The 16,256-nt window shown below is 40.0% G+C and overlaps 1 protein-coding gene across 2 annotated transcripts in view; it reads right to left on the bottom strand.

Annotated features, from left to right (window-relative positions):
* The window catches only part of CPEB4 (cytoplasmic polyadenylation element binding protein 4), a 45,421-nt gene extending 29,810 nt beyond the window's left edge, over window positions 1-15,611 (bottom strand). The window contains exons 1-2 of one of the 2 annotated variants that reach the window (XM_069772511.1): window positions 12,546-15,611; window positions 2,353-2,434 (exon numbers count right to left, since the gene is read on the bottom strand). In XM_069772511.1, the coding sequence (XP_069628612.1) occupies window positions 2,353-2,434; window positions 12,546-13,667 (1,204 nt within the window). In that variant the 5' untranslated portion in view covers window positions 13,668-15,611. The remainder of the gene's footprint in view (window positions 1-2,352; window positions 2,435-12,545) is intronic. The other variant, XM_069772512.1, reaches the window with a different exon arrangement.
* Window positions 15,612-16,256: the final 645 nt, after the last annotated feature.

The raw sequence follows: 16,256 nt of genomic DNA, 5'->3' as shown, positions 1-16,256 counted from the left end.
CAAATTTTAAGATTTCTAGATCCAAAGTTTTTAAAGATTCCTTTCAATCAGTTTAAATAAAGCTAAGGCAAGAAGAGAAAAGTGAAAACAGGAGACAGACTCTGTGTTAAGAAATAATCACACACCAACTCATACAGATGGAAACAAAACCACAACAGGCTTGTAATCACGAGCCCTTCTTCAGACTTCACTTGAAATATGTTTTGTACCAGCAAGTTACAAATTTTTCCAGCTGTATCAGTTGGTTTAACTAAAGGTATTTCCTCTCCTTACAAATCCCGCCCTACTTAACAGACTATCACTGCAGCTTTACCACAACATGGTAGATGATAGTTTGAATAAAGATCCATTCCTCAGTATATTACAGCAACTAAGTTACTGTATGCTACGCCAGACAAGCAGCAGTCAATTCAGTGTGATGCATATTTCACTATAAGCAAACAATGTTTTTGCTGAGGAAATCCTTGAAAAATGAGACTTCATAATGAAGTATTTCACATAGGATCATTTAAATTTTTCATCTCAGTTTTGAGGCTTTTTGTTTACGGTTTTATAACTATTAACCATGAAACAGAAAATTTATAAAAATCTTAAGAAGTAATTCCCAGAACAATGCTTGATTGATATTACTGTGTTTTGATCAGTATGATACAACACACACAAAAATTTTAGACAAACCATAGATGACTCTGCAGAGAGGGGATTAACAGTCAAGCTCAAGCGGGAATTAACGTGTATCAGAACTATACATATTCTTTGCTGACACACTTATTCTATCATTCTTAAAACATGCTAAGCACTCAAAAAAACCCAAACATTTCAATCTCAAAGAATCTTTTCAAAGCATTTAAACTAAAAATCATACCACTGTTACAGCAGTACCCTTGTTTAGTTGCTGAATATAAATACATATGAACCTGAATTTGTTAATTTCAAACATAAAGAGAAATTTTATTTGTTCTACAGCCATGTCACCTTGGGTTGTTATCTTGCCAGATTTCAGCAGCTAAAACCTGGGTTAGGCCTGCCTGACAGTTGAATAGAAGGTCTCAGGGCAAATCCCTGGTGCTGCAGTCAAGGAAGGGCACCTGATTCTTGGCTCAGTACACAATGCTGGGGGCATAGGATGTTGCCAGACAGCATAAAAAACCAAACAAATGAAAGCTATTACTACTTGTCATTAATAAAAGCCTGGCCTCCACTACATAAGGGGGGAATGCGTTTTGGGGGTTTAATTCATTTGGTATTACTTTTATCTACATCAAGCTCCCTTGTAATTTCAATAGGAAAGTGTATTTCTTAGTGTTTCTCACTACCCTGAATTGCTGCACAGTACTGGGGATGTGAAACGCAAGCTGCATTTCAGACCACAGTGAATGCAACAAATTCAAGTTACTGCCAGTTTATCAAAGGTTGGTCTTCTGAGCAAGAATCACTATGAAAACAAGCCAAATTTCATTAACACCACAAGCCTTGATATCGAAAGAAATTCACTTTCAGAAACCACAAATGCAGGGGTTTTTTTTTTAGTGGTCTCATGACTGGTAACAAAACTGAATGCTTAGATAATGAGCATAAGTAAGAGCTGAACTACTTTTACTTACACAAGTAACCATCGAACTGAAATAGATTACTCATTATACAGAACAATAATAAGAAACTAGACATCTGAATTGTATACCATAAGCCGTTTCTATTCAGGTTTAGATAAAATATGTAGACAATGCTTTGGATATTTTCTAAGTTGAGGTGTTTTCAAAGAAAGATCACCTTTGGGGGAAAAAAAAAAAAAGGATAAATCCTAACTGCAAGTCAGTCCAACCCCCTTTTCCTTTCCTAATGGTACAAAGAATTCTGCAGTTCAAGGCAGCAACAAAAAGAGAGGTAAAGAACTAAAAAAAATTATGATTAAATACTCAGTGTTCTTCTCAAAATGACACAGTTAAACCTCATTCTTCCCCAAGACAGAAAGAACTGTGACTTCAGCAGTAAAACACTATTAAGCAAAACGTTACGTCTCACTGAGCTCCACAAGATTCCTGAAGTTGATCATTTTTACAGGCTACACACATTGTATCTATTAAAAACAACACTGGCAACTTACACAAAAGATCAGCTTATGTTTGTGTTTCACATTGTTTTGTATAAAGTTGAAACACTCTCAAGTGCTCATGTGTTCCAATAGCTTCATCTAGAGACAACTGAAAAAAAGGAGGCCTTCCTGAGCTGACTGACATGCATTAGGTGCACAATGTAACTTTACTTTTCCTAACCCAAACTGAAGTTTCTTATTCTAAGTAAGCATGTCTTCCCAATTATTTACTGCAGGAAATGGTCTCTTTCTAAATTTACCTTTCAGTGAATCATTTTCAGCTCTCATTATGTCAATTAGCGAGTTCTCCAGTGAATGCATGTCAAAAGTCCTTGTGCGATCCTGCAAGCAAATACAAACAAAGCCCGTTTAGGCAACACACAGTGTTAAACAAGACCATCTGAAACATAAAAACTTCAGTTTTATTCTACATTACTACAGCAGAATTAAGCAAAAACACATACACCACTAAAGTCAGTCTGATATGGGAATATTAAAACCCAGAATATTCTTAAATATGAATCTGATCTATAGTTATCATAACCAATCATTTAAGAAACCCAATTCAATATTTAGTTTGTATTCCACGCTATACAGTTAAACTTTGTTAAAAATAATTTCACAGTTAGGAAGTAAAGATCACATCCTGGGAGACAGAATTGCAAGAAGAAATCATAAAATAGGTATTTCAGCCTGAATTTAAGACAATCTAATTCCAGAAACATATAGAATTTCCTTCACCTTAACTACTGCCCCCAACAACTTAAATAATCTAATTCTGCACAGTCAGTTCAAATTCTACATAACTATAAAGTATTCCATACAAGTGGTAGTGTTCCAAATAGTCTGGTTTACTAGGTGACAACCTAGCTCTGATTTTTAATTCTGACTTCTCAAGATTGCTATTGCAGGCATTACTAGAATTGAAGGAGGACTCAACAAATGGGAGGCAAGATGTCTCATGTACCTTACTGTTTCATTATCTCAAGCCATTTGAAGTATACTTACCAAATATTTCTCCTTCATATTAACCAAAACCATAATTTAAAACGTGTACGGTTCAGACTTTCCCAACTAAACCAATAAATTCCATGTCATACAAATCTGATGCCTCATTAGCATAAGACAACATAAAATGTCCTGGCACTGCATTATTTTAATTAGCAAATTGAAAATAGCTCAAAATTATATGTAAACTTTGAAGTCTTTACAGTATCATAAAAGGTCACTAATGGAGGCAAAAAAATCACTCTCATTCCCAAAACTATTCACCTATCCATGCTATCTGTGTATTTATACATTTTGACATTTGTAGAAACACCTCAATAGAATTTTATACAATTATATTAATCCACCTTGAATTTAATTTTTCTGTGTTCAAAAAGAACTTTAACATCAGTTCTAAAGATTTTATTTCATTCATGTTCTAAGAGATTCACCTCTGAACTCACATCAAGCACAGAAAGCATCTGTTCAAATAAGAAAGCAAAATGTGAGCAATTCAAGAGAGACATTTGTTCTAAACTGCTTCTCTACAACTATTGTTATTATAACAGTGAATATATATTTTTTGTCCCCAACTCTAGCTGTGAAGCTGAAATTTCTCCAAAGCACACAGATCTAGCTTTGATAAGTTTTAAAACCAGTGGTAAAGTAAAAAACAGTATTGCACAAAGACTGTTGTGTATCAAGTTATAATGTCCTTTACTTCCAGTGATGAAATGCTAAAGCAGTATTGATTGCAGTGTTGCAAGAGGCATTCTTTGTATTAGACAATGATCAGTCATCTTGGACTTTAAACACCTAATGCTGTTTTAAGAGCAGGAATCCACTAGCTCCTAGAATCCTGATCCATTTCCAAGTTTATAAGTTACATTCTGACCACTACAAAATACTATTTTTCAATGAAATATTCTGGTATTTTTCCTCTCCTCAGAAGTTTATTACTGACACAGAGCAGGTGAAGTATTTCTACCTGGATGTGCTGCATTTCAAGTACCATTAGAAAGATCAGAGTTTGGAACCATTTGCTTTATTAGTCTAGCCCAATATCAAATTTGCTATAAAAAGCATGGCGCTGCCCTGTCTCTCCACAGTATTTATTTCCTTGGTTATTTATATTACAAGGTTATTGAGGCACCTTAGAGAAACTATCACGAGCATTTAAATTCTTTGTTTTCCTTTCACACACTTCTGACTGGTTTCTTCCTTTCTTAGTAGTATTTAGTTTATTGTTTGGGTTTCTACATTACTAGTTCATAACTATTTCAAACTAGTTAAACTAAAATACCTTAGCAGGATTGAGTAAAAGTCCTTGGATCTGCATCGTGGACCCATTAGGATCCAACAGCTGTGTAACTCAGGAAGGGATGCCAGAAGACAATCTACATTTTCAGCAGTCCTCACAACATGACAAAAACAGCCTAAAATACAGGTGGAGCATTTTCTGAAAACCTGACAACCCTCAGTAGCTACTCCTTCTTTCATTCTGGCTTTCATAGTGTATTGTGTTTCTCTGCATGGAATTAACCTCAAGTCCAACCCATGAACAGCTACAAAATTCTTATTTCACAAAGTGTAGAACCTCAGTAGTTCCAAATCTTTGTTGAATTTGTGGCACTTAAGCTTTCAGTTGTCTGGGTGACATGAAGGAAGAAACCCAGGCTGAGTAATTTCTAGTTTATTGCGCTATGTATGAGCTGGAGTACGTGAGCCCAAAGATAGTCTCTTGTCTCTCAAATATCTGTGTTACATTGGGTTGAGCTATAGTAAGGAACAGAGGGGTTTGCTGCAATGCTAAGTTTTTAATGTTGAGAACAGAAAATTTAAACATTTGAGAAAAAAAATGGAATTGAACTGGTTAGCTGAGGGGGACACCACCTTCTCCAATAGAAGCTTTTTGTGGTGAGGAGTTTATAGTTTTCCCCTTCTGAGTGAACCAGCTAGCTGTCACTTTTGTAGTATAAGGTCCATAAGCTTCTAATCATACTGCAAAAACTTTAAAACACAACCCTGCGCACCGATACAAAAGACTAACTGGTCATATTCCTACCCGCAGCTATTAGCAATCACATAAAAAGGAAGACTGGCTAAAATGTGGCCCACATTCATACTCACGCTCTCCAGTGGTTCCAGTAACTTGTCATAGCAATGAAGAAGACTGACATAGGCTACAGCACCCTCAAAATGCAGATATGTTACTATCTATTTCTTGCCTCTCTTTCCAACAAAAGGTCTCTGTGCTTACAGGCTATCTAATCATCATTGCCAATTTGTGGTGCTGAATTGCCCCAGCCTCAACACCCTTGGGAAGATCAGTCTTATTTGTGGGTTGTTTGAAACAGTTTGCTCCTCCATATCTCTGCTTATCAATTAGAAGATAACAAACCATGTTAAGCACAACACTAAGAGTCACTACTATTGTTACACTGAATTTGGATATATTCCTGAAATTAATGCAGCAGTCCACCTCTCTGGAAATGCAGAATAATTCAAGAACTTGCCATATAAGTAAACCTGTATACATCTATCCAATGAAAAGATATCAGTCATGTACATCCTAAATGAAGACCAGCCAAAATGCCATGCTCAACTGGTTCAGAGGTTTGCACAGTGCTTATTATAAAAGAACTCCACTAATTTAGTTGACTACTTGTCCTGATACTGAAAGGGTCGACACTACTACAGAAAGTCACCACTGGCAGTTTTTTAGAATTTTTATACAATTTAAAGGCCTTTTATAGTGAGACTGCTTTGAAAACAGTAGCACAAATTTTGCCAGTCTTAACTTCCAAGATGGCCAGCACATTTTATCAGAAACACATATTATACCTGAAATACATATATGTATTATATACCTAACATAAAAATAAAGACTGATGACAGGTTAGTGGTAGTGGCCATATCGCTGAAGAAATATGTAACTATACATTTAATTCCGTAACACCGAAAAAGCTGTAACAGTCAAGATATTGATGATTAACTGGTAACAAAGTGTGAGCTATTCTCAGATACATGTTAGTTATGAGTTATAAAGCACATAAGCCACACCATACTTAGGAAAAAAGTGATGTTTTCTTCAAAAGACTTCATGTAGAGTGAATTAATAAAAATGCGGTGTTTTTAATGGATCAATTCACAAAGTCACAGTGCCTTCCATGGAGCTGCATTGCTTACTGTATACGTTTTTATTTATTTATAAAGAAAAAATATAGGGGTAATGACTACCCTGGAATAAAGCAGAGTATGTACACTTCAGTAACAAAATAAGTTAACTACAGCCTGATACTATTTACCCAGGTTGATCACAAGAACTTGGCTTTACACAAGTTTGTTTAGGGCATCTAAAATTTTGCTTTATCAGAGGGCTCAAAGGGCACACACATATTTATCCTTAGGAAACAGACCTGAAGCAGAAAGACATCAGGTCGACCACAAGGCCATTAAAAATAAATAAATAAATAAATAAATAAATAAAAAATCAACCGGCAGTCTTAATACCTCACTATGTCTAAAATGTCAGCCAACATTTCAAAAGACATTCATTAAATATAATTTTGAATAAGCAGTATTGTTTTCACAATACTGTACAAGAGGTGACAGCTAGAAGATATGGTTAAGAGAGAGCTATCAAGACTGTAAATAGTCTACAATAGCAAACACAACAGTTTTGAACTATACACTGACCAGCTCTGTCTACAGAAAAATAAAATTATTCTGATTCTCGTACTATCTAGAAATCATTTGTAAGTATGTAGAGTGCTCATAATAATGTAATCTCATTGTTAAAGCATAGAGAGTAGAACTCAGGACTTCAAGTCACAACTTTGTCATTGGATTCATACAGCATGGGCAAACCACTTCACCTCTGTGACTACAGTCGTTTCCCCACTAGCACCCAGACAGTTTATGTTTAGAAGTCTTGTAAAAAATGGAGCCACCTGTAAACAGGAAATCACTAAATTCTAATTCCTATTCCAATTTTATTTTTCAAAGCCCAAAGACATTTCATTCCAAAAAGAAAGTCACTTGGTACTAAGCATGTATGATATATACTATGACATCCTCCTATGCAAAAGAAATTAAGCATGAATTTTTCATGCACAGGAAGATTATACTTTACACTTAAAAATCCCATACATAAATTCTCTTGCACATCAGAAAAATGTACACCTAACTTAACTATTGAAGTGTAGATTCATTACATTTAATCACAGCATTATCATCACCTGAAAAATTAAGATTCCAGAACCTGACAGTTTCTATTCAGTGCTTCCCACGATGGGCCTCTCAATGCTAAAAATCCAAACTGTACAAAAAGTAAAGCCTGGCAAAGTACAAGCGCTTGCTGGTAGCTAAGGCTGTGCCTAATCTTATAAAATACGATTCTGAAGAGCGAGGCATTAATAATAATGCAAAGTATGCCATTGTGTTAAGCAATTTATTGAAGGTGATTAAGCAGTATTTATGGAGTACGTGTAGTTGTAAAACTGGGGCTCATTTTACATATTTAAATCTTTGTCAAACCAGAATACTTGTGAAAATTAGAAAACTCAAAATTACATTTGTTACCCTCATTATAGCACAGGAAACCTGAAACTTTCTGAAAGCTTGTACGTATTTCCCACAATCCAAAGGCCTTGTGTCTCAGGCAAAGTAAGTGTGTAGGGAGAGGTAGTATTGTAGGTACTAAAACTTCCACATTTTTCTTTTAATTGCAAAGCATATTTGGACTTGATTATGCTTCTGGGTAAGCTTCTCCTCCTTCCCATCACCCTGCAAATGCTGTATTCCAGCTCCCAGTCCAGAATTCAGTGAATTAAAGGCTTTGAATAAACAGGTTTTTCCTGAAAGGATGTTGCTGTATGCTGCCCTGATCATCTTTTATAGCTTCACCAGGGAACAATAAGAAAAGGCTGGAAAAGTTAAGTGACGCATAACATAGGAGTTTTTTTGGGAGGGAGCACTTCTGGCTTAGTCAAACTTGAACTTTTTTTTTTTTTTTTTTTAAGTGTTAGAAATTACAGACCTTTATAAGAATTTCCAGTAACTTGTCTGATTCTATTTTAGCTACATATTAAGGTTTTTTTATGTATCTTCCAGAAATTATTTTCCACAATATCTTGTGTTCTCAGTCTTTATGCTGGGCTGCTAAGTATGCAATTTTCAAAGCAAAATGCTTAATAAGAGTACTCCTTTTAATCTTAGGAAAATACAAACATAATTCAAATAGCTTCTAACAAAAGCTCTCTTTAAAAAGAAACCCTGAGGTCAAAAACGCACAGGAGGGCCAAAGCCGAAGTATTAACGTCAGTAGTAAGTTTATAAAACAAGAACAGTGTTAACTTCCACAGTACTTAACTTGTGCGTGTCATACCACATTAGAGTGCTTCTAATTCCACAGATCAGTAGCTGTGGGGAACTGCATACAAAACACTAATTACTACACAGCTGATGTAGTTACAGAAAAATGGGTGAACAGACATTTAAAAATCCAACTTCAAGTATTTATTCTATTTTAAAATGATAGCTTGAAATTTCTTGGAATAATTGCTGTTGCTAGAATAAAAATAAAATTCTGCAAAACAAGTAGCCTCATTTTATGCAACCAGCCATCATGATTTATGAAAAGGTTCCTCAAAAACAAAGGACAAATGTTAAAATAAAGAGGCATGGTAAAGAAATTTATTTGCAAAATTCCTTCAAGAGGAAAGATTGGCATGTGCATTCAAGAGGTTGTTTTTTAATTCCAGTTCTCCATGAATTTGTTTAACGCACGTATTAAATCAACACATTTCTATGAGCAAACAAATCATGACGTATAGCTCAGAATTAAAACACATTCTGTAATCACGTATGTGTTTTCCCAAACATTCCATATCTTCCCAGGGGAAGAGAAAGTCTCTCTGGCACAGACCCTCAATGGATTTGGAAGGGGTTATATACCTGGAAACTAGCCACTGTAGAAGAAAGGAAAAAACATTTTGAACAAGTGGATATAATGAACTGCTCTCATGTACAAAATTCTTTGAAACGGGCAGTTATTTTCAAGCCTGATTCCAGGAAGAAACACAAATTATTTTTAAGCATTTTTACAGAAAGCTGAACACTATTGCTTAACTTGCTTGTGCCTTCAAAGACCAATTTAAAAAACATCATCATACATTTGAAGATGAGATCTGGAAACCTGGAAATGCCTATCAAAGCAAGATTTATGCATTGCATAACAGGCAGGATGTTCCACTCTCATGAGGAAGTGCAAGTACATAGCAAAAGGAAAGCCAAAACAATCTTGAAGGCAATGCTGCAATAAAATGCAATTACTGAAAAATTAGTTTGTCAGTGCTGCTGGGAGAGAAGTAGAGAGAATTACTTAAAAAAAATCAGTAACTTTGTAAGATGCAGTAGTCACAGTCAAAGCATTTTCATTTATTAATTCTCAGGGAAGGCTGTTATATCCAAGAGACTCAATTTTTTAAAAAATTTTTTTTTTAAATTCAGGAACCATTTTTTCATTTGGAGACCATTTCCTTTTCAAATGAACGCACAAAGAACAATGGTTTTTCTCTTTTCAAACGATCTTTGAAGGGGGAAGCCTGCCCAGTGGCTAAAGCACAATATCAAAACTTAATTTCATTAACAGATCTGGTAACAGTCTTCTCCGACCTTGCTTCCAGTTCCATCTCTGCAACAAAAGGTTCCTACAGACATGCTACTTCTGAAATGTTATGAGACAGAATTCCAAATCAAAACCACTTAGAACAAAAAGCACAATGTTTTGCATGCAGCTCTCAATACCAAGCAAGCAATCATCAAATTGCAAGATTATCAGACAGATCACAGCAGTATTTTCCTTTCATCTGCACCATTTGGAATGCCCACTTCATCACAAGCATCTAAGGGCCATGGGCAGAAATATTTGAAGTCAGCAGTAGCTCGCATTAGTGGCTTATAAGGGACATTATGCAATGTTGTCCTCTCCGAAGAGGAAACGAGCATTTACACTTGGTTACCCTAAGATTTCCATCAAAACATAGACTTCTGTGTTTCACCAAGCTTTGGAGTAGAGACAACCTTTGAGAAAAAAGAAAGTGACCTCCAAATATTTGCAACTGCTTGTTTACATCTTGCCTTCTAAAGAAACTAATTTTCACTAGATTGCAGCAACACTTCTTAATGATTTAAGCACCAAAACATAAATATTAAATGAAAGGGATAGTTGTATCAAATTACTCCATTATGTTGCTGCCGCAAAGACAGCTTTCAATTATTTCCTAAACAGGAATCTAAGAAGATTCCAGTAACAAAATAGCCTTGTCCAGTACACGATTGCATCATCAAGCATACTTCATATATATATGCATGAACACAATAAGCAAAACTCCTTATTTCTGCTTTGTCAGGCATACAATCAGCATAGTCAAGAAAAAATAAAAAGACATCAAAGGTCAAATTTTACATCATTTGTTTCCAGCCATTCAAAAATTCAGTGTGCTTTCAACACACAAATGACGAAGTGGCCAAAGGAGCTAACGATTTTATACAAAAAAAAGTTACAAAAAGCAGTTGTCCAAGATGGCTTCAAAATTAATCAGCATCTTTCTAGGTCTGCAGTGCTGAAGTCCTGTTTTGCTGCCCTGCCCTTTTCTTCACAGAAGTGATAGTAACAGACTGGAAAGCACTTCACTCCAACACTTTCCTTTTCTTGGCATGAAGGAGTGTCAGACTTGGTCTTGACATGTACAGCTTCACCTTAGTGTTTATGTAAACAGATACCAACATGCTACACAAAAATTATTTCTTTACCATGATCAAAATACGTGTGTCTGATTATTTTATGTTTGGAACACAACCCAGAAGTCAAGGTTGACTTTGCCAATTTCCTGAAATTTCCTTGATGTCAAACCAAGCACATTTCTATCACTGTGTATATATTTGGGCCTTATACACAGCAGCAAGGACACACTTGATCTCATTCTGTCACTCCGAACATCAGCTATGTGTCAGGGTACAGAATGAATTAAACTGCGAGCCAAGTCTTGCTGCAGTGAGGCTGAAAAAAGACCGACTCCAGCTGTGTCCCTTTTTCTAATGGTTTCAGTGTATAAATTTGGTATGCTGGACACAGGTTCATTATATTAATTACAAATCCTGACATTAAAATCAATTATTACTATGCATTCTAAATTTACAAGGGCTCTACCTGATATTGAACCAGCTAGTAGCTCTGCAGTAGAAAAAAGGTCTCTAATGGAAAGTTATTGCCAGCAGCTGCTCTGTTGTCAGAAGGCTACATAGGCAGGCCCTGCAAACCAAACAGAAACTGAACAGTTTACGAAGAACTGAACTGTTCCTGTGTCTGAATCCACAAAGTCATTATTAAATATATTTCTGTTTCTTTAGGGTGGTTTATAACATGAGACATATTGCATAGTTTTTATCTACAGATCTTTCAAATTATTTTAAAGTAGGTCACCCTGGTTCTTACAGCAGGGCTAGAAATACTGCAATCATTTTGAAATTTTTACTTTTGCCCTCATTTGAAGATCCTGAAAAACAACCCTTTACATGTAAAAGAACTCTTGGGTTTTTGGGTTCACCCTAAAGGAGTTTACAAAAGGCACACACACATAAAAGCTAGATTTAACTAGTGCTCAGATGAAGAGTACTTCTGTTTTAATTTTTACTGCAAATTACGTCCAACATACAGTTCTTTTCAAATCCATGAAAAGTCAGCCTAGAAGGAGAGGTTGAACTGCCAGACAACCTGCCTCCTGCCAGGATAAGGCGATAATAAAATATAGGAGACCACCAACTGACACTCATCCAGATCTATTTTTGGTGATGATTTAATGGCCTGTAACCAAAATTTGCTGTCATTACTCAGGAAAGCAAACTGCACTGATTACCATCATGTGAAAAAAAAAAAATCAAAGTTTCAAAAAAAAAAAATGCTACAATTATGTTGCACTACAAGTCTGTATGATACTGTAGAACAAAATACAATCACTTAATACTTTTTTCTCAGATGCGGTACATTCTTGAATACTTTAGAAGGCCTCAGGTCTTTCATACTTCCATCAGGCAGCACTTTTTTCCTTACTCATTTTTGTAGATATACTTGCTACTTGTAACTAAATTTGTTCATCAGCTATTTCTGAATGCGTGTAAGTATTAAGCTGAAGGAAACTGGCCAGTACAGATGTCTGATGGGCAACAGATATTTATATGGCCACCACTATTAAAAAAAAAAAAAACCAACCCACAACATGATTCACAGGTCAGAGCATAATTCACACTATGACATTTCAAGTTAGCCATATATATTTTTTTTTTAGTTGCAAGCACAGAAGTCTCACAATCAGACTGTACTGTTCAAACACCCGACCCTTTCTAGAGCATTTTAATGCACTTACGTGCTATTTTTCTTACGGATATAACAGAGTATGCTCACCTGGAAAGGAAAAATGTTGTCAGCTCTATTCAAACTGTCTTCCATCCACGACTTTGGAGCAAAGGCTGAGCTGGGTCGAGCATATTTCTGCAACTGGATATGATTACTTGCAAAATTCTTCTTTAAGGGCGAGATGGAGTTCAAGGGTGTTATCCCTCCGTTCAGTCCCCTGCGGTGGTCTCGACCTTGGGACCCACCCCACCCACCATATCCACCGCCACCAGGGCTCCATGAAGATGGTGTAGGCGATGGACTTTGGTAGCTGCTCCATGGAGAAGGTGGCTTGTTAAGATTATTAGCCAAATGAGGCAATTGATTAAAAGCAGCATTTCTATGTGTGAATGGAGGTGGATGAGGACTTGCAGGAGACCTCCTCTGTTGCTGATGCTGATTGTGATGATGCTGAAAATGGGGGTGATGAGGGTGGTGTTGAGAGAGGGGTCCAATTTGGGGGGAAAAGCTACCACCAAAGCCAGGGCTGACGTGATGTGGAAAATTCTGAAACAGCAGAGCACCATTATTAGCTGAAGCAGTAGGAACCCCTCCCTGGTGAAAAAAACTTGCATCTTCATTGATTATTGTAGAAGAAGAAGGAGCTATAGCTGCAGACCAGTTACTAAAACCAGTCAGAGAAGATGCAGTGGATGTCAAGGGCTGCGTCGAAGTACCTAGCCCCGAAGCCTCTTGATAATCAAATCCTGTTAACACCGGCGATTCTATTCTTATTTTCTCCTTTCCATTGCCGTTCTCTGAAGAATTATCACCCTGATTTTCTTCAGTTTTAGCTTTCTCGGGTTCAGAGAGCATGCCTGCTTCCTGACTTTGACCAGGGGAAAGCTGCTGTTTTTCTAGGGACTCTTGCTTTTCCTGTTGCTGAGTTTTAGATTTTTCTGACCCCAGAATCTCATCCTGAATATTATGGGCAGCTGGAGCAGGAAAGAGCCAAGCTGACCCAGCACTACTGCCATTGGCAGCTGTGTTATTATTTATAAAAGCAGCAGGGCTAGGGGTTGCATTTTGATGATGGTGTGGAGGCTGCAGATGTGGATGAAATCTGACTGGAAAAGCTGACTTATTTCCAGTGTTGTTTTGCACTAACACTCCAAACCCGTAATCCCCCATTTATTATATTTAGGGTTGGAATCCTCCCTGTAAGAACAAGTTTATGTTTAGTGTTTACCTCGTCCTCTTCTGAGGCAAGATTAGTAAGTATCCTGGTTTTAGCTAGATATTCCAGTTTCTCCCTCCACACTATTTATTTCAGATTTGGATAAAGACGTTTGTTTTTTGCAAAAGATAGATCTCTTCAACTCTTTAAACGTGTCAATTTGTGTCCGCTTCCTTCCTTTGGCCAGGAGGAAAGGAAAAATAAATCTTTGGTTCACAAAATAAGGTTTCCTTTTTCTAAAGGAAATGCACAGCAATGAGAGAAAAAGCTTCTGGGGAATAAGGATAAAGAGATTCTAACTATCCTGTTTTTTTCCTCCTCAGCAGCCTTGACTTGCCCATAAATGAGTTAGGAGGGAAGAAAAAAAAAAAAAAATACAATGACGTCTGGTCCCCCGACCCCTTGGCAGCAAAAAATAGATTTAAATCTGGAATAATTTAATACATCTCTATAATCTAATATATATTTGTGTCCTGTTCAAAAAGAGTCTTTGCTGTGGGTAAGGGAAAAATTTACCTCAGGATCTCAGCATTCAGAAGAGTGAAAAGGGGGAGTGAGTTGCAGAAGAGGCTTTTTCCCGTGCTGCTGGGTTTAACCTATTATATTTAGTAATAATATACACTCTGTGCGTGCGTGTATGTGTGTATGCGTGTATGTGGTTGTTTAAAGGGGTAAGATCTTATCTCAGGAAATTAGTATTCTATGTGTGTTGGGTGGGGAGTGAGTTGTGCAGGAGAAGGGTGGATTCTTGATGCTGCTCCTTTTGGGCTGGGTTTCTGAGCTCGCCAGACTCGCTTCGCATTTACGATCCAATATTTGCGTGTCCTTCATACGAGTCCTGGCTGTCCGAAGAGGAAGATTTTCATCTCAGGAATCAGCATTCAGCGTTCGGGAAAAGGGAAGGGAGGGGACAGCGAGTTGTGCAGGAGGAAGGGGAAGGAGATTTTCTTGCTCTCACTGCTGCTGGGAGGGTGCTTTCTGATGCGGGGCTCGCCTCCTTCCACCCAGATACGCGGGTTCCCTGCAGCCGAGCGAGCCCCCGGCTGGAAGGCCGCCTCTGGACGTGCCCGTCCGTGGTTCTCCTCCTCAGGGACTCGGCATCCAGCGGGGCAGGGGCGGGCGGCGCGGGCAGGCTCGGCTCGCCAGGCCCCGGGTCTCTGTGGGGTGCCCCCCGCGGTGTCCCCCCTCCCTCGCAAGACTCCTGGTGTCGGGGAAGGCAGGAGGGATTTTTTTTTTTTTTTTTTTTTTTTTTTTTTACCTCAGGAGAGGAGCTGCCTCCGGCAGGGAGGGGAAGGTGCAGGCGGCGGGGGGCCGGGCTCCTCTCTCCCCCATGGAAGGTGTTTAACCGGTTCTCCCAAATCGCCCGGAGATTACGGGACAGGGTCTCGGCCGCTGGGCGCAGCGGAGGGGGGGCCCGGCGGACTAACCGGGGCGCGGGGTCCGGCGGCGGCGGCGGCTCCTCGGAGCAGTCCTTCCCCTGCTGCGCGTCTTCTGGGCTCCAGGCGGGCTTCCTTCCCCCTCATGTAAACCGGCCGGGCACCGGGAGGGTCGCCGCGGGGGACGCTGCTGCCGGGAGGTGGAAGGGGGCGGGGGAGGCTCCGCGGGCGAGAGCGAGACGGGGGGGAGGGCTGCCGCCACACCGGCTCCGGGGAGTCGGGAGGCGCTTCGGTAGCCGGCGAGCCTGGCCGCGACGAGTCCTCCGCGCGGAGCCTCCTCCTCCTCGGCCGCCGCCGCTGCTGCTGCTGCTGCCGCCGCCTTGTTTTGCTTCTTTTTTTTTTTTTTTTCCTGTCTCCTTCCCCTCCCCCCACCCCCCCAGCGGCCGCCGCTTCCTGCCTCGGTGCCGCAGCCGGTGCCTCCCTCCTCCCCACCCGGCCGCTGCCGAGCCCCGTCTCCTCAGGACCGAGCTGCCGCACGAAATGACAACCAGCTGGAGGAGGCAGCGCGGCACTTCCGGTTCGGCGCCGGGCGCGCCCCCGCCCCGCCCCCCGGGCCCGGCTCCCCGGGCGGAGGCCCCGCCCCGCCTCGCCCCGCCCCCCGCCGCCGGCCGCTTGGCGCCGCCATCTTTGATAAGGGCAGGGACCCCCCCCCCCCCCCCCCCGGCTGCGGCGGCCATCTTTGGTTCGGGCACGTCGGCCGCAGCTTGGTGGCCATCCTAAGTATGGGCAAAAGGTCAGGTGGATGCCGGCGGGGCGACCATCTTGGACTGAGGAGCGGCGGTTCCCGCCGCGAGCGGCCATCTTTGTGGAGGGCAGGTGGTCGTCCTCGGCGCAGGGCCGGGCCCTGAGGGGCCGGGCTGGGTGCGGGCAGCCCAAGCCGGTGGGCTGTAACGTTCCCGGCTGTAACGTCAGGGCTAATATCTAAACGTCAAATTGTAACGTCAGGGCTAATATCTAAACGTCAAATCCCACCCGGAACGCTGCCTGTTTGTAACGGCCTCTGGCACCCAAGGGCCGAGGCCCCTCGAGTGAACCTTGCTCTCCCTAAACGGTGCAGGCCTGTGGAGCCACCTCGCTCATGAAATGGAAAAGTCAGCAAAATAACGC

Source organism: Haliaeetus albicilla, chromosome 27, assembly GCF_947461875.1.
Source record: "Haliaeetus albicilla chromosome 27, bHalAlb1.1, whole genome shotgun sequence".
NCBI classification, from domain to species: Eukaryota; Metazoa; Chordata; class Aves; order Accipitriformes; family Accipitridae; genus Haliaeetus; species Haliaeetus albicilla.
Note: the sequence above shows the minus strand (reverse complement) of the source record. Positions and strands in the feature narration are given on the sequence as shown.